The sequence below is a fragment of the Macaca thibetana genome, chromosome X (genome assembly GCF_024542745.1).
Source record: "Macaca thibetana thibetana isolate TM-01 chromosome X, ASM2454274v1, whole genome shotgun sequence".
Classification (NCBI taxonomy): domain Eukaryota; kingdom Metazoa; phylum Chordata; class Mammalia; order Primates; family Cercopithecidae; genus Macaca; species Macaca thibetana.
Genome location: NC_065598.1, coordinates 96822880 through 96844565, shown reverse-complemented (window position 1 = coordinate 96844565; position 21686 = coordinate 96822880). Strand labels below are relative to the sequence as shown.

Here is a 21686-nt window from a genome sequence, read left to right as displayed (position 1 = left end):
GTGCCGTCACCCCCGGCTAATTTTTAAAAAAATGTTTAGTAGAGAAGAGATTTCACCATGTTGGCCAAGCTGGTGTGGAACTACTGACCTTGAGTGATCCACCCTCCTCAGCCTCCCAAAGTGTAAGGATTACAGGCGTGAGCCACTGCACCTGGCCCATATCTCTATTTTCGTAGAACAGATTCCTAGAGGGAGAATTTCGGGGGCAAATGCTATGGAATTTTTTAAGACTCGTGATTCTATTTGCTTTCTGGGAAGCATCAATTTACAATCCCACTGGCAGTGTATGAAGGTTTCTGCCTCACTGCTCATGGTCTACTTTGAGAAATATGTGTTCCTTTTTTTTTTTGGTGACAGAGTCTCGCTGTCTGTCACCCAGGCTAGAGTGCACTAGCACTGTCACGGCTCACTGTAGCCTTGACCTCCTGGGCTCAAGCAATCCTCCCACCTCAGTCTCCTGCTAGCTGGGACCACATGCGTACACCACCATGCCTGGCTAATTTTTTAACTTTTTGTAGAGTTGTGGTCTCTTGATATTGCCTAAGCTGGTCTCAAACTCCTGGGCTCAAGTGATCCTCTTGCCTCGGCCTCCCAAAGTGCTGGGATTACAGGCGTGAGCCATTGTGCCTGGCACAGTTCTTTGTAAATCTTTATTAACTTCACAGGTGAAATAGTATTATCTAGTTTGTATACTTTGCATGTTCTGTGATTACTAGTGAGTTAGAACAAAACACCCTACTGAGCAATCAGATTTCTTTTCCTGGAAATTCTCTCTCCATGCCTTTGTCAAAGTCTTTATTGAGGACATCGTGTTCTTCTTGTAAGTTTATGTAAGCTTTTTATCAAGAAAGATAATGACTCTTTGCTATACTTGTATATATTTTTCTGCTTCTTTTTTATGATTTCATTTTGTTAATTATATTTTTGTCATGTCAAGTTCTTAAGGTTAAGTAGTAAAATCTACCTACTTAGTGTTTTTTTTTTCTGCTGCTTTTAAGTTTATGATGTCCTCTCCCATCCACAGTTCAGATGCATAATCATCTGCGTCTTATTCTAGGGCTTTTAGGGTTTGATTTGATGGTTGCCCAGGCTGGAGCGCAGTGGTGCCATCTCGGCTCACTGCAACCTCTGCCTCCTAGGTTTAAGCGATTCTCGTGCCTCAACCTCCTGAGTAGCTGGGATTACAGGCACGTGCCACCACTCCTGGCTGGTCTTGAACTCCTGACCTCAGATGATCTGCCTGCCTTGGCCTCCCAGAGTGCTGGGATTACAGGCGTGAGCCATTGCACCTGGCCTATGGTTTGATTTTTTTGATCTCCAACTAATTCATCTGAAATTTCAGTTGGTGTGTGGTAGTCGGAGCTCAGATTTTAATGGACATCACCTGGTATGCTTGTTACAAACCTAGATATTCCTGAGCCCTATAACTGCCCCATGGGTTCTTCCTGCCCACTGCACAAACAAAATAGACCATGGCATTGCAGTAGAGAAAGAGTTTAATTGACACAAGGCCGGCCAAACCATCTCCTCAAAGTATCAAAGTATCAAAGGTTAGGGGTTTTTCGAAGGTAGTTTGGGGGAAGGGACAGGGGTGGCTAAGCAATGGGTGCTGATTGCTTGGGTTGAAAATGAAATCATAGGGATTGCAAGCTCGCCTCTTGCACTGAGTCACTTCTGGGTGGGACCACAGGAGTGGTTGGTGGGTACAGGTGGAGCCATGGGTGTCAGACACCCAAAAGACCTGGAGACATCTCAAAAGGCCAATCTTAGGTTCTACAATAGTCATGTTACCTGCAGGAGTAATTGGAATAGTTGCATATTTTGTGACCTCTGGAATAGTGGCTGGCAATCATTTAACTATGCCTACATCTTAGTAGAATGCAGGCCCCCCTCATCCTCCTAACCTGGTTGGTGCCCTTTCATTAGTTTTACAAGGGTGGTTTAGTTTTTGGGAAAGGCTGTTATTTAAACTATAAACTAACTTTCTCCCAAAGTTAGCGTGGCCCATGCCCATGAACGGCCAAGGACAGCTTGGAAGTTAAAGGCAAGATGGAGTCAACAATGTCAGATTTCTCTTAATGTCATCATTTTGCAAAGGCAGTTTCAGTGACCTGGAAGCTGAGGGAGACTGCTGCATACATTCAGATGGGAGGTCATAAGATTCTGTGCTAAGGCAAGCTATACTGCATACTGCAAATGTTTCTCAAAATATGGTCAGGGGCACATCTGCAACATAATCCGCTTGGATGATTGTAACACATATGGATTCTGAGCCCCACTCCACACTTACTGAATTGTCCCACCCCACACCTACTGTGGTTCCGACCCAGGAGCAGACTCAGTCCAAGAGGACCATTTTCCATACCCCTATGATTGCATCCCCAACCAAAGGGGAAGAGGAGGTGATGAAAGGTATAGAGTTGTCTATACATATAACTATAACTGCCTACCAAACTATCTTTGAAAAATTCTAGCCTCCAAATTTTCAGGGAGATTGATGTGAGTAATAACTCCATCTCCCACATGTTGTGGCTGAGCTCTCATCAATTAAACTTTTTTTTTTTTATTCGAAATGGAGTTTTGTTCTGTCACCCAGACTGGAGTACAGTGGCGTGATCTTGGCTCACTGCAACCTCCGCTTGCTGGATTCAAGTGATTCTCCTGCCTCAGCCTCCCAAGCAGCTGGGATTACAGGCACCTGCCACTATACCCACTTAATTTTTGTATTTTTAGTAGAGATGGGGTTTCCCCATGTTAGCCAGTTTAGTCTTGAACTCCTGACCTCAGGTGGTCCACCTGCCTCGGCCTCCCAAAGTGCTGGGATTACAGGCGTGAGCCACCTCGCCCAGCCTCAGGAAGTTTTTGATCAAGGGGAACTTTAGAATGGCGGTGCTTGTCCAAGAGGGTGATGCTCCTGCTCGGTCAATTTTAATACATGTTATTTCTGAGAGCGAATGCTGTAACCTCTCAGCTATCTTTTCCTTGCACCAAAATGAGAATGTTTGACAAATTCCTAGGGATTTCACTTTGCTGTGATTTGGTTGGCTAATAACAAAATTAAGTAAAAGGTTATCTTGGTTCCAGCTCTTATTTGAGTTAACAATATTCCTTATCATCTATGACATATCCACTTACTGACTTTCTGGTTGAAGGGTCTAACCTTTCCTATAATATGGGGTATTTATTTTCCCCTTACAAATGTAATGATTTCACTTTTATAGAAGAACATGCTTTGCCAAATTAAATAAATATAAAGGAGTTAATGGCTAAATAATTACATTTTAGCTTCTGTAATCTCTTTTCTCTCTCTACCCATCAGGGTTTTGCCTCCTTGAATGACAGGCCTGCTTTAAATGAATTTGCCTGGATGCTCAAAATAGGTGGGGGTGAGGGAGGAAATGCCTTCTCTCTTTCAGCAGACAAGATGGAATTCAGTTTAATTAATCAAATATTAATATTTATTGAGCTCGTATTGGACACCTGATTCTGTGCTAGGCACAACACAGAAGGCCAAAATGAGAAGTGATAAAGGAGCAGAAGGGCTTGGGAAGGCAAAGAAAGGGGAAGAGGAGGTGATAAAAGGTGTAGAGCTGTCTATCCATATAAGAGGGGATAATAGATGAGAAAGGGAAAATAGAGCCAAAGATAAATTCTCTGGCCTGGTCTCACTTTGTAGCCCTGTATGGGCCTAGAAAGCTGAAGCAGTGGTTTGAGCTCAAATTTTGTTTATGAGCCATGAGAGCAGTTAGGATAGTAGCAATTTGAGTCAAACATTTACATTCTCAAGGGTTTAGGATGGAAGTGAAATCTCTTTTTAAAAAACAAGAAATATATACGTGCGCGGGCGTGTATGTGTGTTGTGGGGGCCACAGCCATTGGCCCCCTGAAGGTTCACTAAAATATCACTGATACGAGGTTGATTCATAGGAGAAAAGGCATACAAATTCATTTAACATGTACACATGGGAGCCTTCATCATGGAGACCCAACTTCCCAATAATTAACAGAAGCTTATATATCATCTTGAAATTACAGAAAGAGGCTGGGCGGTTGCTCATGCCTGTAATCCCAACACTTTGGGAGGCCCAGGCGGGCAGATCACGAGGTCAAGAGATCGAGACCATCCTGGCCAACATGGTGAAACCCCGCCTCTACTAAAAATACAAATATTAGCTGGGTGTGGTGGTGCATGCCTGTAGTACAGCTAGTAGGGAGGCTGAGGCAGAAGAATTGCTTGAACCCAGGAGGCAGAGGTTGCAGTGAGCTGAGATCGCGCCACTGCACTCCAGCCTGGGTGACAGAGCTAGACTCCGTCTCAAAAAAATAAAAAATAAAAAATAAAAAAGTAAGAAATTACAGAAAGAATGTGGATGGACTCAGAGTATATACAAAAACAGGTTTTAGTAGCAAGATAGGTTATGGAAGAAAGGAAGAGACTTGGTTTGTGAAGGTGGCCTTGTTATGTAGAGGAAGCCTCCTTCAGAAAGAATAGGTGGTAAATGCTTCTTTCCAAACTTTTAAAGATGTCAGACTCAATCTCTCCTGGATCCAGGTAAGGCATAGAAATGGGAAGCTTGGCTGCATTCAAGGAGGTTCTCTACAGACGCAAATTTCCCCCATCTCAGTCCTCTGGTCCTGAGGCAGCCATTTCAAAAATATGGCAAATACATTTATTTTGGGGTAAAATATTTTGATTTCCTTCAGAATGTATGAACACACAGTGTATCAACTTGTTTTGAATGATAATAGCTAACTTTTTTGTGTACTTACTGTATTCTAAGCACTTTGTGCGTATTAACTAATTTAATCGTTGTCACAACCCTATGAAATAGGTACAATTATTTGGACATTTTTTTCAGATGATGAAACTGAGGCACTGAGCAATTAAATAACTTGCTCAAGTGGACACAGCTTATAAGTGGCAGAGCTGCTGGCGACAGTGGCTTATGCCTGTAATCCTAGCACTTTGGGAGGCTGAGGCAGGCGGATCACCTGAGGTCAGGAGATCGAGACCAGCCTGACCAACATGGTGAAACCCCGTTTCTACTAAAAATACAAAAATTAGCTGGGCTTGGTGGTACACTCCTGTAATCCCAGCTACTCGGGAGGCTGAGGCAGGAGAATCGCTTGAACCCGGGAGATGGAGGTTGCGGTGAGCTGAGATCGCACCATTGCACTCTAGCCTTGGCAACAAGAGCAAAGCTCCGTCTCAAAAAAACGGAAAAATAAAAAATAAGTGGCAGATCTGGGCTTTTAATTCTATTCTGACTGACTCAATGTTTGCTACTATTTGAAGTATTGGGCCTTGTTTAATTTACTACTGTACTCACTAAGGCTAACGCATTGCCTTACACATAATAGGCATGTTATGCTTTGAATAAATATTAATAAATGAAATGTTGACTACAAAGTGTTTTCCACTTAAGCACAATTATTATTAAGCATAAAGTATCATTAAATGTACGTTCACTTTTTTTTTTTTTTTGAAACGGAGTTTCGCTCTTTTTGCCCATGCTGGAGTGCAGTGGTGTGATCGCTCACTGCAACCTCCACCTCCTGGGTCCAAGTGACTCTCCTGTCTCAGCCTCCCAAGTAGCTGGGATTACAGGTGTGCGCCACCATGCCCAGCTAATTTTTGTATTTTTAGTAGAGACGGGGTTTCACCATGTTAGTCAGGCTGGTCTCGAACTCCTGACCTCAGCTGATCCTTCCTCCTCAGCCTCCCAAAGTGCTGGGATTACAGGTGTGAGCCACTATGCCCAGCCTGGTACGTCCACTTTGCTGTAAATTTTACTCTGTTAAAGCAACAATATTTTACAGCACACAGATGTGTGTATACCTCAAGTTTTCTTACTTATGTGGCTGGGCTACTGAATGTAGTCCAGGAGGTAGTGAATCAACCAAAAAGAGACATCTGTCTTCTTTTTGAGTTCTGTAGTTGAAGAAAAAAATTATTTCTGAGGGCTTAGGATTTAATAGTCTTGAGTGGGATCCAGTGAAAAAACTATAAAGTATTTTTCTGATGCAGTGTAAAATAGAGAATGAATGCCTGAAAAACCCCACAGCTCAGAATAGGTCTGACTTTTACCAAAGGATGCCATTTCAGGAAACCACCCTGCTCCTCATTTCCCAATCTTCCAACCTATTATGGATCTGATGTCTGCAAGTCTACCAGAAAACTATTCCTTGAGTTGGCAGACTTAAACTGCAAGCACCCCTGGGATGGGTAACGCAGTTAACACTGTAGTCTGAGTTTCTTCGTGAGTCTCTTATGTAGATCCACCAATGGGACGGTGAGAAAAGAGCAGGTGGTGGGCGGGGCCGCGGGGAGGGGAGGAGAGGAGAACTTAGAGAAGGAAGGCGGCGGGTATCAGGGCTATGAGTGCTTTTAAGGAAGGTCTCCATAGAAGGTTCCCCCAGCAAAGTAGGGAGGGGCACTCCCCGAGAGGAGTCGAGGTGCCGGGGCCTGCTGCCTCGCCGACGCTGGGAGGAGCCCCGCGTCCCGCCGCGCTTGCCAAGGGTTGGCTGCGCTTGCGGCGGGAGTAGAGGCGCCTTGCGCACCAGGAAGTGACTGTTTCCCCGCCGCAGCAAACCAGGCCATCCGCTGGCCTTTTAGTTTGCCGCCTCGGGTTTGTAAGAGGATTTATTGGTTACGAAGGAAGGTAAGGTGGATAAATAGCCCGGAAAACCTGATTTAACCCTTGCGTTACAGAAAACTCCCTACTATGCCAAACTGTCCGCGGGGCGGGTAATGGAGGCGGCAGGCGGGGCTGGGGACGGGACCCGACGGTGACTGCGCAAGGTCGTGTACAGCCTAGCGTGGGCCTGTGCCCTAACTCCTCCCACTCCCTTACTTTCCGTCCTTCCGGGGCCCTGCAGTCCGGCCAAATTTAGTGGTATCCTTTCCTAGCGTCTCCTCTTTGTTAACCCTTCCTACAGACACAGTGGGCAGAACTTGCCTAAAGAAGAAAGGAATGGGAGGGCTAGTGGAGTCTTGTTGGGGACACAAGGACCTAACTGCCTGTGGACTGCAGTTGGGATACAGCAGAGAACCCATTTGCTCGTTTGGTTTAGCAAGGAATAGTGTTTGGGGCCGGTCCAACTGAAGGAAGGGTGAGCAGAGAGTGCAAGCAGGACCCTTGTCGGTGGGTGAACATTTTGCTCCAAAAGGGATCCTTGGCCCTGCGCGGTCAGACCTACCACATAGTCTCTTTGATTTGAACCTCTCTGAGCACAGGTGAATTAGCCTGCCTTCCTATCTGGGCTACTCTGGACTCCATGGCTCTTCCTGATCAATTCCTGAGGCAGGTATAGAACAGTCGAGCACAACCGCTCACACACCTTTTTTTTTTTCTTTTGCTAAGGAAAAAAACGCCCAAGCATTTATTGTTTTTATTTTTTATTTTTTTTGAGACGGAGTCTAGCTCTGTTGCCCAGGCTGGAGTGCAGTGGCACGATCTCAGCTCACTGCAACCTCCGCCTCCCAGGTTCAAGTGATTCTCCTGCCTCAGCCTCCGGAGTTGCTGGGATTACGGCGCCCGCCACCACGCCCAGCTAATTTTTGTATTTTTAGTAGAGACTGGGTTTCACTGTGTTGGTCAGGCTGGTCTCGAACTCCTGACCTCGTGATCCACCGCCTCGGCCTCCCAAAGTGCTGGGATTACAAGCCTGAGCCACTGCACCTGGCCCCCAAGCGTTTATTTATTGTATTTTTTATTTTTTTAAGATGGAGTTTCACTCTTGTTGCCCAGGCTGGAGTGCAATGGTGGGATCTCGCCTCACTGCAACCTCTGCCTCCCAGGTTCAAGCAATTCTCCTGCCTCAGCCTCCCTAGTAGCTGGGATTACAGGCGTGCGCCACCACACCTGGCTAATTTTGTATTTTTAGTAGAGACAGGGTTTCTCCATGTTGGTGGGTCTGGTCTCGAACTCCTGAGCTCAGGTGATCCGTCCTCCTCGGCCTCTCAAAGTGCTGGGACTACAGGCGTGAGCCACCGCACCCGGCCCCAAGCATTTATTTAAAACAGGACAAGATATAAAAAGGAAATAGTATCTTCTGTGAACAAATGCCTCGCCTGACATTAAGAAACAAAGAAACAGAACTCACCTTGACTGGTATGAGTGTGCTGCCTTGAAAAAGAAATTTCACCACAGAAGTTACTAAATATGACAAGCTTTTACATAGAATGATGGCTAGTTGGCACCTTGAAATAATAAGGTCCTGTTTTAGACCATACTTGATAATTTGGAAGAGACCTAGATGGACAAGGACCCTCCTGCTGGGGTATAGAGCAAATGAACTACAGTCATGGCGGAGTCACCAGTCAGAGGACCCACACATTCACAAAAAAGTCTAAATGTCGTTGGGGTGGGAATAACTGTCTTCAAATTCCTCAGCTCCCTTGTCCCTCCTCTGCAAATCCTCAAATGGGCCTGCAGTTTCCTTCCTCCTGACTTTCCTGCTGACTGGAGGGACAGGACCCCTCTCCTGGATCAGCTCTACTCCCTTCCCCTGTAGTCTGGGCTTCAAGGACCCTGGCCTCCTCAGACCCACCAAGTCATTCCTTATATCTCTTGCCTCTTCATTAATTTCCTTTGTCTGGCTTTTGCCATTCTCCATATCAAACACATACATTCTCTCATAGGCCACACACTTTTTTTTTTTTGAGAAGGAGTCTCTGTTGCTCAGGCTGGAGTGCAGTGGCATGATCTTGGTTCACTTGAACCTCTGCCTCCCGGGTTCAAGCAATTCTCCTACCTCAGCCATCTGAGTAGCTCGGATTACAGGCATGTGCTACCACACTCGGCTAATTTTGTATATTTTTGGTGGAGACGAGGTTTCACCATGTTGGCCAGGCTGGTCTCAAACTCTTAATCTCAAGTGATCTGCCCATCTCGGCCTCCCAAAGTGCTGGGATTACAGGCGTGAGCCACCCTGGCTTTTTTTTTTTTAGACAAGGTCTCCCTCCCAGGCTGGAATGCAGTGGCACAGTCATAGCTCACTGCAGCCTTAAACTGCTGGACTTAAGTGATCCTTCTGCCTCAGCCTCCTAAGTAGCTAGGACCACAGGTGTGTGCCACCACACCTGGCTAATTTTTAAATTTTTTTGTAGAGACCGGATCTCGCTGTGTTGCCCAGACTGATCTCAAACTCCTGGCCTTAAGCAATCCTCCTGCCTTGGTCTCCCAAAGTACTGGGAGTTATGGTTGTAAGCCACTGCGCCCGGCTGCCACACACTTTTGATTGTATTAACAGGTAGTCCAGCATAGGCCATAACCTCACTACACTCCAGCAGGCACTCATGTAGAGGGTCAGAAAACTTATGTGTGTATGTGTGTGTGGTGTTTTTTTTTTTTTTTTTTTTTTTGAGGCGGAGTCTCGCTCTGTCGCCCAGGCTGGAGTGCAGTGGCGCTCTCGGCTCACTGCAAGCTCCGCCTCCCGGGTTCCCGCCATTCTCCTGCCTCAGCCTCCGGAGTAGCTGGGACTACAGGCGCCGCCACCACGCCCGGCTAATTTTTTTGTATTTTTAGTGGAGACGGGGTTTCATTGTGTTAGCCAGGATGGTCTCGATCTCCTGACCTCGTGATCCGCCCGTCTCGGCCTCCCAAAGTGCTGGGATTACAGGCTTGAGCCACCGCGCCCGGCGGTGTGTGGTGTTTTTTAAATTTCCCACATAACTGTACTCATCCTCACAGCACTTGCATGCATTATTACATCTTGTCAGTTTTGCAGGTTGGAGATGTTGAGGCATGAAGAAACCAAGTAATATGCTTTGAATCAGAGCCTAAGGAAGGGCAGTGACACATGTTGAGCACTGGCTGTCTTTTTTTTTTTTTTAATTTATTTATTATTATTATACTTTAAGTTCTAGGGTACATGTGCATAACGTGCAGGTTTGTTACATATGTATACTTGTGCCATGTTGCTGTGCTGCACCCATCAACTCGTCAGCACCCATCAACTCGTCATTTACATCAGGTATAACTCCCAATGCAATCCCTCCCCCCTCCCCCCTCCCCATGATAGGCCCCGGTGTGTGATGTTCCCCTTCCCGAGACCAAGTGATCTCATTGTTCAGTTCCCACCTATGAGTGAGAACATGCGGTGTTTGGTTTTCTGTTCTTGTGATAGTTTGCTAAGAATGATGGTTTCCAGCTGCATCCATGTCCCTACAAAGGACACAAACTCATCCTTTTTGATGGCTGCATAGTATTCCATGGTGTATATGTGCCACATTTTCTTGATCCAGTCTGTCACTGATGGACATTTGGGTTGATTCCAAGTCTTTGCTATTGTGAATAGTGCCGCAATCAACATACGTGTGCATGTGTCTTTATAGCAGCATGATTTATAATCCTTTGGGTATATACCCAGTAATGGGATGGCTGGGTCATATGGTACATCTAGTTCTAGATCCTTGAGGAATCGCCATACTGTTTTCCATAATGGTTGAACTAGGTTACAATCCCACCAACAGTGTAAAAGTGTACCTATTTCTCCACATCCTCTCCAGCACCTGTCGTTTCCTGACTTTTTAATGATCGCCATTCTAACTGGTGTGAGATGGTATCTCATTGTGGTTTTGATTTGCATTTCTCTGATGGCGAGTGATGATGAGCATTTTTTCATGTGTCTGTTGGCTGTATGAATGTCTTCTTTTGAGAAATGTCTGTTCATATCCTTTGCCCACTTTTTGATGGGGTTGTTTGTTCTTTTCTTGTAAATTTGTTTGAGTTCTTTGTAGGTTCTGGATATTAGCCCTTTGTCAGATGAGTAGATTGCAAAAATTTTCTCCCATTCTGTAGGTTGCCTGTTCACTCTGATGGTAGTTTCTTTTGCTGTGCAGAAGCTCTTTAGTTTAATGAGATCCCATTTGTCAATTTTGGCTTTTGCTGCCGTTGCTTTTGGTGTTTTAGACATGAAGTCTTTGCCCATGCCTATGTCCTGAACGGTACTACCTAGGTTTTCCTCTAGTGTTTTTATGGTATTAGGTCTCTAATCCATCTTGAATTAATTTTCGTATAAGGTGTAAGGAAAGGATCCAGTTTCAGCTTTCTACTTATGGCTAGCCAATTTTCCCAGCACCATTTATTAAATAGGGAATCCTTTCCCCATTTCTTGTTTCTCTCAGGTTTGTCAAAGATCAGATGGCTGTAGATGTGTGGTATTATTTCTGAGGACTCTGTTCTGTTCCATTGGTCTATATCTCTGTTTTGGTACCAGTACCATGCTGTTTTGGTTACTGTAGCCTTGTAGTATAGTTTGAAGTCAGGTAGCGTGATGCCTCCAGCTTTGTTCTTTTGACTTAGGATTGTCTTGGAGATGCGGGCTCTTTTTTGGTTCCATAGGAACTTTAAAGCAGTTTTTTCCAATTCTGTGAAGAAACTCATTGGTAGCTTGATGGGGATGGCATTGAATCTATAAATTACCTTGGGCAGTATGGCCATTTTCATGATATTGATTCTTCCTATCCATGAGCATGGTATGTTCTTCCATTTGTTTGTGTCCTCTTTTATTTCACTGAGCAGTGGTTTGTAGTTCTCCTTGAAGAGGTCCTTTACATCCCTTGTAAGTTGGATTCCTAGGTATTTTATTCTCTTTGAAGCAATTGTGAATGGAAGTTCTTTCATGATTTGGCTCTCTGTTTGTCTGTTACTGGTGTATAAGAATGCTTGTGATTTTTGCACATTAATTTTGTATCCTGAGACTTTGCTGAAGTTGCTTATCAGCTTAAGGAGATTTTGGGCTGAGACAATGGGGTTTTCTAAATATACAATCATGTCATCTGCAAAGAGGGACAATTTGACTTCTTCTTTTCCTAACTGAATACCCTTGATTTCTTTCTCTTGCCTGATTGCCCTAGCCAGAACTTCCAACACTATGTTGAATAGGAGCGGTGAGAGAGGGCATCCCTGTCTTGGAGCACTGGCTGTCTTAAGCACAGTCCTGAACATGTCATATATATGAACGCTTTTAATTCTCACCAAAACCGTAAAGATAGGTGTTCTTAGTCCTATTTGTATAGACAGTGACACTGAGATTCATAGTGCTTAAGTAGTAATATCTTGCGTAAAACCGCATAGCCAGTGAGAAGTAGAGCTGGGATTGGAACGTGGCTTCAGCTGAATGCGGTGGCTCATGCCTGTAATGCCAGCACTTTGGGAGGCCGAGGCAGATGGATCACTTGAGGTCAGGAGTTTGAGACCAGGGTGGCCAACATGATGAAACCCCGTCTCTACTAAAAATACAAAAATTAGCTGGGTGCAGTGGGGGGTGCCTATAATCCCAGCTGCTTGGGAGGCTGAGGCAGGAGAATGGCTTGACACAGGAAGTGGAGGTTGCAGTGAGCCAAGAATGTGCCACTGCACTCCAGCCTGGGCGACAAAGTAAGACTCTTCCTTTTTTTTTTTTTTTTTTGAAAGAAAGAACATGGCTCCAAAGCCCGTGTTCTTAACTGTACTGTCTTGTTGCCTCTTGATGGGGGGGTGTTGAGTGGAGGGTGCTATCATTAACACCTGAACTCTGGGCCAGCTTAAATATATTCTGTAAAAAGTTTGAAATCCCCCCAAATGTCACATGCTATGACAGTCACTTTCTTTAGTACTTTGTAATCATACAAAATGGTGTATGGGCTAAATATTGCAGCACCTATGTCATCATCCTCTAGGTTACTTACTGATCATGGAATGTTAATTTAGCAATAATTTGTGTGTGTGTGTGTGTGTATGCATGTATGTATAAATATAAAATTCTGAATTAGGCTATGACTTAACATTGGGATGAAATCCAAGGTAGAGCTTAAGGGCAAAATACAAATTTCACAGCAGGTTAATAGGATGTCAGGCTAAGTCCATTCAAGTGTCCTAAGTACTTAAAATAGGTGTTTATGGCTGGGCATGGTGGCTCACGCCTATAATTCCAGCACTTTGGGAGGCCGAGACAGGAGGATTGGTTGAGTCCAGGAGTTTGAGACCAGCCTGGAAAACATAACGAGACCCCATCTCGTTTTTTTTTAAAGATGGAGTCTCTCTCTGTCGCCCAGTTTTGCTCTGTTGCAGTCTTGGCCCATTGCAATCTCTGCCTCCCAGGTTCAAGCAATTCTCTTGCCTCAGCCTCCTGAGTAGCTGGGATTACAGGTGCCTGCTACCACGCCTGGCTAGTTTTAGTATTTTTAGTAGAGATGGGGTTTCGCCATGTTGGCTAGTCTGGTCTCGAACTCCTGACCTCAGGTGATCCGCCTACCTTGGCCTCCCAAAGTGCTGGGATTACAGGTGTGAGCCACCATGCCCGGCCAACCCCATCTCATTTTTAAAACAAACAAAAACCAGGTGCTTTCACAGCAATGCAGATATACCGTAGAGTCCTGTGTTGCAAAGGGAAGCCCCCTACTTGTGTTCTCAGTGTCACCCATGTTAACTCTTCCAGCTTTTGTCTCATAGTTACTCCCATTGTTCCTTCTCCCACTCCCCTCTTTCAGTGTTGCCACCTCTACTCAGTTAAATACTGTCTTTAAACACATCATGACAGTTACTATTAATGCTTACTGAAGAGATTTTGCCAGGTGTTGGACTCTGCTCAGAGTTTCACAAACATACCTATCTGATCTTCTGCTAAGTACTTTTTTTTTTTTTCGCGAGACAGGGTCTTGCTTTGTCGCCCAGGCTGGAGCATGCATGATCATGGCTGCCTGGGCACAAGTGGTCCTACCACCTCAGCCTCCCGAGTAGCTGGGACTACAGGCGCATGCCACCATGCCTGGCTAATATTTTAATTTTTGTAGAGATGGGGTCTCCCTGTGTTGTCCAGGCTGGTCTCAAACTTCTGGGCTCAAGTAGTCCTCTTGTCTTGGCCTCCCAAAGTGCTGGGATTATAGGCGTGAGCAACACTGTACCTGGCCTAAGTACTTTTTTTTTTTTTTGAGATGGAGTTTCACTCTTGTTGCCCAGGCTGGAGTGCAGTGGCTTGATCTCGGCTCACTGCAACCTCTGCCTCCCGGGTTCAAGCGATTCTCCTGCCTCAGCCTCCTGAGTAGCTGGGATTACAGGCAGGCGCCACCACATCTGGCTAATTTTGAATTTTTAGTAGAGACAGGGTTTCTCCATGTTGGTCAGGCTGGTCTCGAACTCCTGACCTCAGGTGATCCACTTGCCTTGGCCTCCCAAAGTGCTGGGATTATAGGTGTGAGCCACTGTGCCCAGCAGCCTAGGTACTTTTTATTAATTATCTTCTTGTAACTCCTACAACCACTATATAAGGTAGATACCATTGTCTCCATTTTACAAGTGAAAAAAAGGAATGTCAGAGAGAATGATTAACTTGGCAACCGCCACCTAGGTAGTGAGTGGTGGGGCCGGTGGACCACCCAGGACAGGTCTGGCTGTCTGACTCTAGGATCTGCACTCCTAAAATGTCAAAGCCTTCATTTGTGCGCACTGCCTGCCACTTCCCATTGCCTTCTTTCCCTTCTTTCTTTTGTCCCAGACATAATGGATGTGATACTGCCTTCCTCAGAGGTATCTGCCTTGGCCTCCAGGCCTCCAGGCTCTCTTGACTCTCATTCTGACACCAGCATCTCTTCTTGCTCTCCAAATATTACCTTTCTCCCAGATATAGTCATTGGCCTTTTGCTCTTGCCTTTACACAAAGCACTTTTTAAAAAAAATTTTATTTTGGTTTATTTATTTATTTATTTTTTTGAGACTGAGTCTCTCTATATTGCCTAGGCTGGACTGCAGTGGTATGATTGCAGCTCACTGCAACCTCCGCCTCCCGGGTTGAAGCGATTCTTGTGCCTCAGCCTCCCGAGTAGCTGGGACTACAGGTACACGCCACCATGCCCAGCTAAGTTTTGTATTTTTGGTGGAGACGGGGTTTCACCATATTGGCCAGGCTGGCCTCGAACTCCTGACCTCGTGATTCACCTGCCTTGGCCTCCCAAAGTGTTGGGATTACAGGCATGAGCCACTGCACTCAGTCCTAATTTTTGTATTTTTAGTGGAGACGGAGTTTCACCATGTTGGCTAGGCTGGTCTGGAACTCCTGACCTTGTGATCTGCCCGTCCTGGCCTCCCAAAGTGTTGGGATTATAGGCATGAGCCACTGTGTTTGGCCTCAAAGCCCTTTTTCATCTTACAGCTTGTGTTATAGGCACTCAATGAAATCTGTAGCCTTGCCATCTCTCTCGATCTCTCTACTTGTCCTACTGCTTCTCTACTTACTTGTTAGACATTTCCATTTGGATATTTCCCTACCATTCTAAACACAATATGTCTCAAACGTGAATTTCCTTTTTGTTTTTGTTTTTGTTTTTGAGATGGAGTCTCGCTCTGTCACCCAGGCTGGAGTGCAGTGGCACGATCTTGGCTCACTGGAACCTCCGCCTCCTAGGTTCAAGCGACTCTCCTGCCTCAGCCTCCTGAGTAGCTGGGACAATAGGTGCCTGCTTCCATGCCCGGCTAATTATTGTATTTTTAGTAGAGACAGGGTTTCACCATATTGGCCAGGCTGGTCTCGAACTCCTGACTTTGTGATCTGCCCGTCTCGACCTCCCAAAGTGTTGGGATTACAGGCGTGAGCTACTGCACCCGGCCGAACTTGCTTTTTATTAGCCTCCTTATTTCATCTTTAATTCTCTACACAAGGCCTCCATCATCTCACTATTACCTTCACAATAAAGTCGATGTTTTATTCAGGCATGAACATTCTTTCAAATCTCACTTTGACTTAACTTTTCAGCCTGTTGCCTCTATTCCTTAAAATGAACTACTATTTTAGTCAGACTGGTCTCCCTGCTGTCCTTCAAACATGTAATTCATCTCTCTGCCATCCTTTAAGACTCAGTTTCTGGCTGGACGTGGCATCTCACACCTGCAATCCTAGCACTTTAGGAGGCCTAGGTGGGAGGATCACTTAAGCCCAGGAGTTTGAGGCCAGTCTGGGCAACATAGCAAGACCTTGTCTCTACTATGTTTGTTTGTTTGTTGTTTGTTTGTTATTTATTTGAGGCGGAGTTTCACTCTGACGCCCAGGCTGGAGTGCAGTGGCATGATTTTGGCTCACTGCAACCTCTGCCTCCTGGGTTCAAGTGATTCTCCTGCCTCAGCCTCCTGAGTACCTGGGACTACAGGCGTGCGCCACCATTCCCGGCTAATTTTTGTATTTTTAGTAGAGGCGGGGTTTTACCATGTTGGCCAGGCTGGTCTCGAACTCCTGAACTAGTGATCTGCCCGCCCTGGCCTCCCAAAGTGTTGGGATTACAGGAGTGAGCCACTGTGCCCGGCCTTATTTATTTATTTTTTTGAGACAGAGTTTCTGCTTTTGTTGCCCAGGCTGGAGTGCAATGGTGCAATCTTGGGTCACTGCATCCTCTGCCTCCCAGGTTCAGGCAGTTCTTCTGCCTCAGCCTCCCAAGTAGCTAGGATCACAGGCATGCACCACCACACCCAGCTAATTTTGTATTTTTAGTGGAGACAGGGTTTTGCCATGTTAGCCAGGCTCGTCTTGAACTTCTGACCTCAGGTGATCCACCTGCCTCGGCCGCCCTAACTGCTGGGATTACAGGCATGAGCCACTGCTCCTGGCTGTCTCTACTATAAATTAAAAGAATGGTGTGGTAGTGCACACCTGTAGTCTCAGCTACTTGCGTGGCTCAGGTGGAAGGATTGCTTGGGCCTAGAAAGTCAAGGCTGCAGCAAGCCATGATCATGCCACTGCACCCCAGCGTGGGCGACAGAACGAGACTGTCTTAACAAAAAAAAAAAAAAAAAAAAAAAAAAAAAAAAAGACTCAGCACCATGCCTCCCTGCTCTGGGAAGCCTTTTCTGAGCACTCATCAGGAACCAAGCATACTGTGTTATTTCCTAATGTCTTTTCCTGTGTCAGCATTTAATCTCCTTAATTAGATTGTAACCTTTGTAACCCCTCTGGTGTCTAGTGTGGCATGATGTCTTGCACATAGTAAGCACTTACTAAATATTAGCTGCTTCATTGGCTGTTGGTTAGGAAGTTGGAATAGGGAAAGAGATTTGTCATAGAAATATATCCAGAGATTTGAACTCTTTCCTGGAGGACAGAGACTATATTTTCCCCATCTCTTTATTTTGGGAACCAAAACATACCTTGCATGCAGTAATTCAGTTCTGCTCAACAGGCTTGCTTTTACTGTCTGCTGTGTGCCAGCATTCTGCTAGGCGCTTGAGATCCATAAGGGTTTATAAATGGATGAATGGGTTTGGTAGTTGTGCTTCCATTTCCCAACCTCTGTATGTGTACCTTTCATGCAGGTGGATTTCAGTGTGTTCTTTGGATGGCAGGCCTTAAGAGAAGAGTCCCAATGCACCGCCTCAGATACTTCATCTCCATGGTGGGTCTCTTCTCCAAATCAGGACTGCTTCCCTGGTATGCCAGAAATCCACCAGGATGGTCACAGCTCTTTCTGGGCACAGTATGTAAGGGAGATTTCACCCATGTGGTAGCCACGAAGTGTCAGAAAGGACAAAAAAGTCAGAAGAAACCAAGTCATCTTGGACCACTAGATGGTTCCTGGCAGGAAAGGTAAAGGCCAGGCTGATGTCCTCTTTCCTTAGCAAGTCTCAATCTGTGCATCTACTGAAATTCTGTATTCCTAATGTAACTAATGTAGCATTACAAGGATTTGTGGGGCCACCTGAGGTAGGATACCCAGGGCAAATTTGAGGACGTCTGAAGAATATTGGTGGAAATGCTTTGGGGTTGCAGAAACCATTCTCTTTGTCTTTGAGTGTGTTTTTATCAGAAAGAAGATACTAATCTGGGACCTTGTCTTTAATAAGTCCAGGACAGGTTTGCTGAAAACCAGGAACCCAGCATGATATTAGATGGATTAGAGATGAGTAGTCCCATTGCAGCCATATAAGCACAAATATACCTCATTTATGCAACAAATGTATTTTCTAAATCAAATTATATTTTAAAAGCATTAGGAAGATAAGCTATTTAAAGAAACCCAACAGAGAAGCCTTTTGTAATATGATTAATTACCTCCTGAAAAATCTGGATTTTTCTTATATTAGGTTTGCTCCATCTGTTCTGCTTTGTTAAGTAGACAACATCAAAATGGGCTGTTCTCCCAGACTCCATCTCCCTAGAGGGCATGAGAGTTAGGTCTTCTGAAAGTACTTATGAATAGTAGGTGCTCAGTACATATTTATATAATTAAAGAATTGCCTGAATTATTTTATTCCAGGCTGGCTGATGTTGTTACACCACTCTGGAGGTTGAGCTATGAAGAACAGCTCAAGGTAGGTGACCAGCCTAAGTCTTTACCCCTCCTTTCCAGGAGAATGGTGCCAGACTCGTAGGAGGCTTGACTGGGCAGTTATTTATTTATTTATTTTTAATTTTAAGTTTTTTTGAGATGGAGCCTTGCGCTGTCACCCAGGCTGGAGTTCAGTGGTGCAATCTCGGCTCACTACAACCTCCACCCCCCCGGGTTCAAGCAATTCTCCTGCCTCGGCCTTCTGAGTAGCTGAGATTACAAGCATGCGCCACCATGCCCAGCTAATTTCTGTATTTTTAGTAGAGATGGAGTTTCACCATGTTGGCCAGGCTGGTCTTGAATTCCTGACCTCAGGTGATCTTCCTGCCTCAGCGTCCCAAAGTGCTGGGATTACAGGCGTGAGCCACCGCGCCGGGCCTTGACTGGGCAGTTCTATGCAGAAGCCCAAGCAGCTCCTTAAACTCATTATGCTATTGACTCCAAAATTGGAACTTTAGGCCAATTATATCTTCCTCACTCTAGACCCATAGATCCAAATGTGTGTTTCCTCTCTTTCTTGCATTTTTGTTATACTTATAGCTCTGTGTATGTGAGTAGTAGTGCTCTTGCTGTTTCACATGTAGCTGTGCTTTCCAACATGGTAGCCAGTAGCTATATGTGGCAATTTAAATTTGAATACAGTCAGTTCTACTGCTTAATTCTAAATAAGCTCTACTGCTTATTTAGAAAAGAGAAATTTATTCTAACTAATTGACATATTAGGGAAAATTTGAGAATAATGCAAATTTCGTGTTTACTTAGAAGTAATTTTGTCCATAAGAAACGCTAGATGAAAGACCATACTCAGCTGAACCGAGCTATTTAAGAACATATAAAATGAATGCATGCACATACCTCAAACATCTACCGGCTCCCTCAATTCCCCCAGTGTGTTTGTTATAAGCCATACCCATCCACATCCGGTGTTAGAACTTTCCATCTGACTGACATAGCCCTCTTTTTATGACTTCGTGATAACTCCAAGTTGCAATTCTTTTTTTTTTTTTTTTTTTTTTTTTTTTTTGAGGTAGAGTCTGGCTCTGTTGCCCAGGCTGGAGTACAGTGGCGTGATCTCAGCTCACTGCAACCTCTGCCTCCTGGGTTCAAGTGATTCTCCTGCCTCAGCCTCCCCAGTAGCTGGGACTACAGGCACATGCCACCATGCCAGGCTAATTTTTATATTTTTAGTAGAGACAAGGTTTCACCATGTTGGTCAGGATGGTCTTGAACTCCCGACCTCAGGTGATCTGTCTGCCTCGGCCTCCCCAAGTGCTGGGATTACAGTCGTAAGTCACTGCGCCTGGCCCAAGCTGCAGTTCTTCTGATACCCACTTCCATAAGCAAACTTGGTCATTGTCAGGGTAAAGTGTTATCCTTATTGTAGTATTCATGTTTCTTTCTTTTCTTTCTTTCTTTCTTTTTTTTTTTTTTTTGAGATAGTGTCTCACTCCGTTGCCTGGCTGGAATGCAGAGGTGTGATTACAGCTCACTGCAACCTCTGCCTCCAGGGCTCAAGGGATCCTCTCACCTCAGCCTCCCTAGTAGCTGGGACTATAGGCGTGTACCACCATACCTGGTTAATTTTTTGTATTTTTTGTAGGGACAGGGTTTTGCCATGTTGCACAGGCTGGTCTCGAACTCCCGGATGCAAGCGATCCACCTGCTTCAGACTCCCAACATGTTGGGATTATAGGCATGAGCCACGGTGCCTAGGTCACTATTCATATTTCTTTTTTTTTGAGACGGAGTCTCGCTCTGTCGCTCAGGCTGGAGTGCAGTGGCCAGATCTCAGCTCATTGCAAGCTCCGCCTCCCGGGTTTACGCCATTCTCCTGCCTCAGCCTCCCGAGTAGCCGAGTAGCCGGGACTACAGGCGCCCGCCACCGCGCCTGGCTAGTTTTTTGTATTTTTTAGTAGAGACGGGGTTTCACCATGTTAGCCAGGATGGTCTCGATCTCCTGACCTCGTGATCCGCCCGTCTCGGCCTCCCAAAGTGCAGGGATTACAGGCTTGAGCCACCGCGCCCGGCCGACTATTCATATTTCTTAACCACTTGCCATGTACAAAACAGTGTTGCTGTTTTTATTAGATTCTTAATCTTTTCTGTGGGTGTTACTGATAAAGTTTTGGAATGTTGTATGCCTAATCCTGTTTTTCCCATGAGCCTTGAGATCTTTTTGTGCGTGATTTTGCGTAGTGTGGTATAGGAACACTTATGTCATATTATAGCAGGGCTGACTCTTAAGTTAATTAAAATTAAGATTAAAAATTTAGGTCCAGGTACAGTGGCTCGCGCCTATAATCCCAGCACTTTGGAAGGCTGAGGCGGACAGATCACCAGGTCAGGAGATCTGAGACCATCCTGGTTAACACGGTGAAACCTGTCTTTACTAAAAATACAAGAAAAATTAGCCAGGCATGGTGGCACACTCCTGTAATCCCAGCTACTCAGGGGGCTGAGGCAGGAGAATCACTTGAACCCAGGAGGCAGAGGTTGCAGGTGAGCGGAGATCACACCACTGCACTCCAGCCTGGGCGACAGAGTGAGACTCCATCTCACAGTAAAAAAAAAAAAAAAAAAAAGAAAAAAAAATTTAGGCTGGGCATGGTGGCTCACCCCTGTTATCCTAGCACTTTGGGGGGCTGAGGCAGGCAGATCACTTAAGCCCAGGAGTTTGAGACCAGCCTGGGCAACATAATGAAACCCCATCTCTACTAAAAATACAAAAAATTAGTCAGGTATGGTGGCGTGTGCCTGTAGTCTCAGCTACTTGGGAGGCTGAAGTGGGAGGATCACCTGAGCTTGGGAAATCAAGGCTGCAGTGAGCCAAGATCTCATTACTGCACTCCAGATTGGGTGATGGGAGTGAGACCCTCTCTCTAAAAAAAAAATTAAAAAAAAATTTAGTTCTTCATTGCCACTGACCACATTTCAAGTGTTCAATAACCACATATGGCTAGTGGCTACTGTATATGTAGAACACAGTGCAAACAGAACATTTCCACTGTGGAAAGCTCTACTGGACAGAACTGACATATACCTTGAGTGTTCAGTCTGAAAGGGCAGATAAATTGATGAGCTTACACAAGAGCTCATTCTTGACCTTTCCTCATTATCTTTTTAGGTCTGTTTTTGTTCCTTCATTCTGGATTCCTCATCTGTTGAGACCATGAGTCAAGAATCTGTGGAACACTCTTCTTTTGTACTGTTTGTTTTCCATTCTTTGCGGTGAAGCCACAAAAGTATTTCATTTCTTTCTTTCTTTCTTTTTTTTTTTTTTTTTTTTGAGACGGAGTTTCGCTCTTGTTGGCCAGGCTGGAGCAGTGCAATGATGCGATCTCGGCTCACCACAACCTCCGCCTCCTGGGTTCAAGCGAATCTCCTGCCTCAG

The 21686-nt window shown here is 45.2% G+C and overlaps 1 protein-coding gene across 4 annotated transcripts in view; it reads left to right on the top strand.

The window, feature by feature from the left end:
• The first annotated feature begins 6557 nt into the window (after positions 1-6557).
• Positions 6558-21686, top strand: part of TRMT2B (tRNA methyltransferase 2 homolog B) — a 40869-nt gene continuing 25740 nt past the window's right edge. For 2 of the 4 annotated variants that reach the window (XM_050775964.1, XM_050775963.1), the window contains exons 1-3: positions 6558-6662; positions 17283-17397; positions 18224-18278. In XM_050775964.1, coding sequence (XP_050631921.1) covers positions 17306-17397; positions 18224-18278 — 147 coding nt within the window. In that variant the 5' untranslated portion in view covers positions 6558-6662; positions 17283-17305. Of the gene's footprint in view, positions 6663-17282; positions 17554-18223; positions 18279-21686 lie in introns of all 4 variants that reach the window. The other 2 variants (XM_050775962.1, XM_050775961.1) reach the window with 1 other exon arrangement.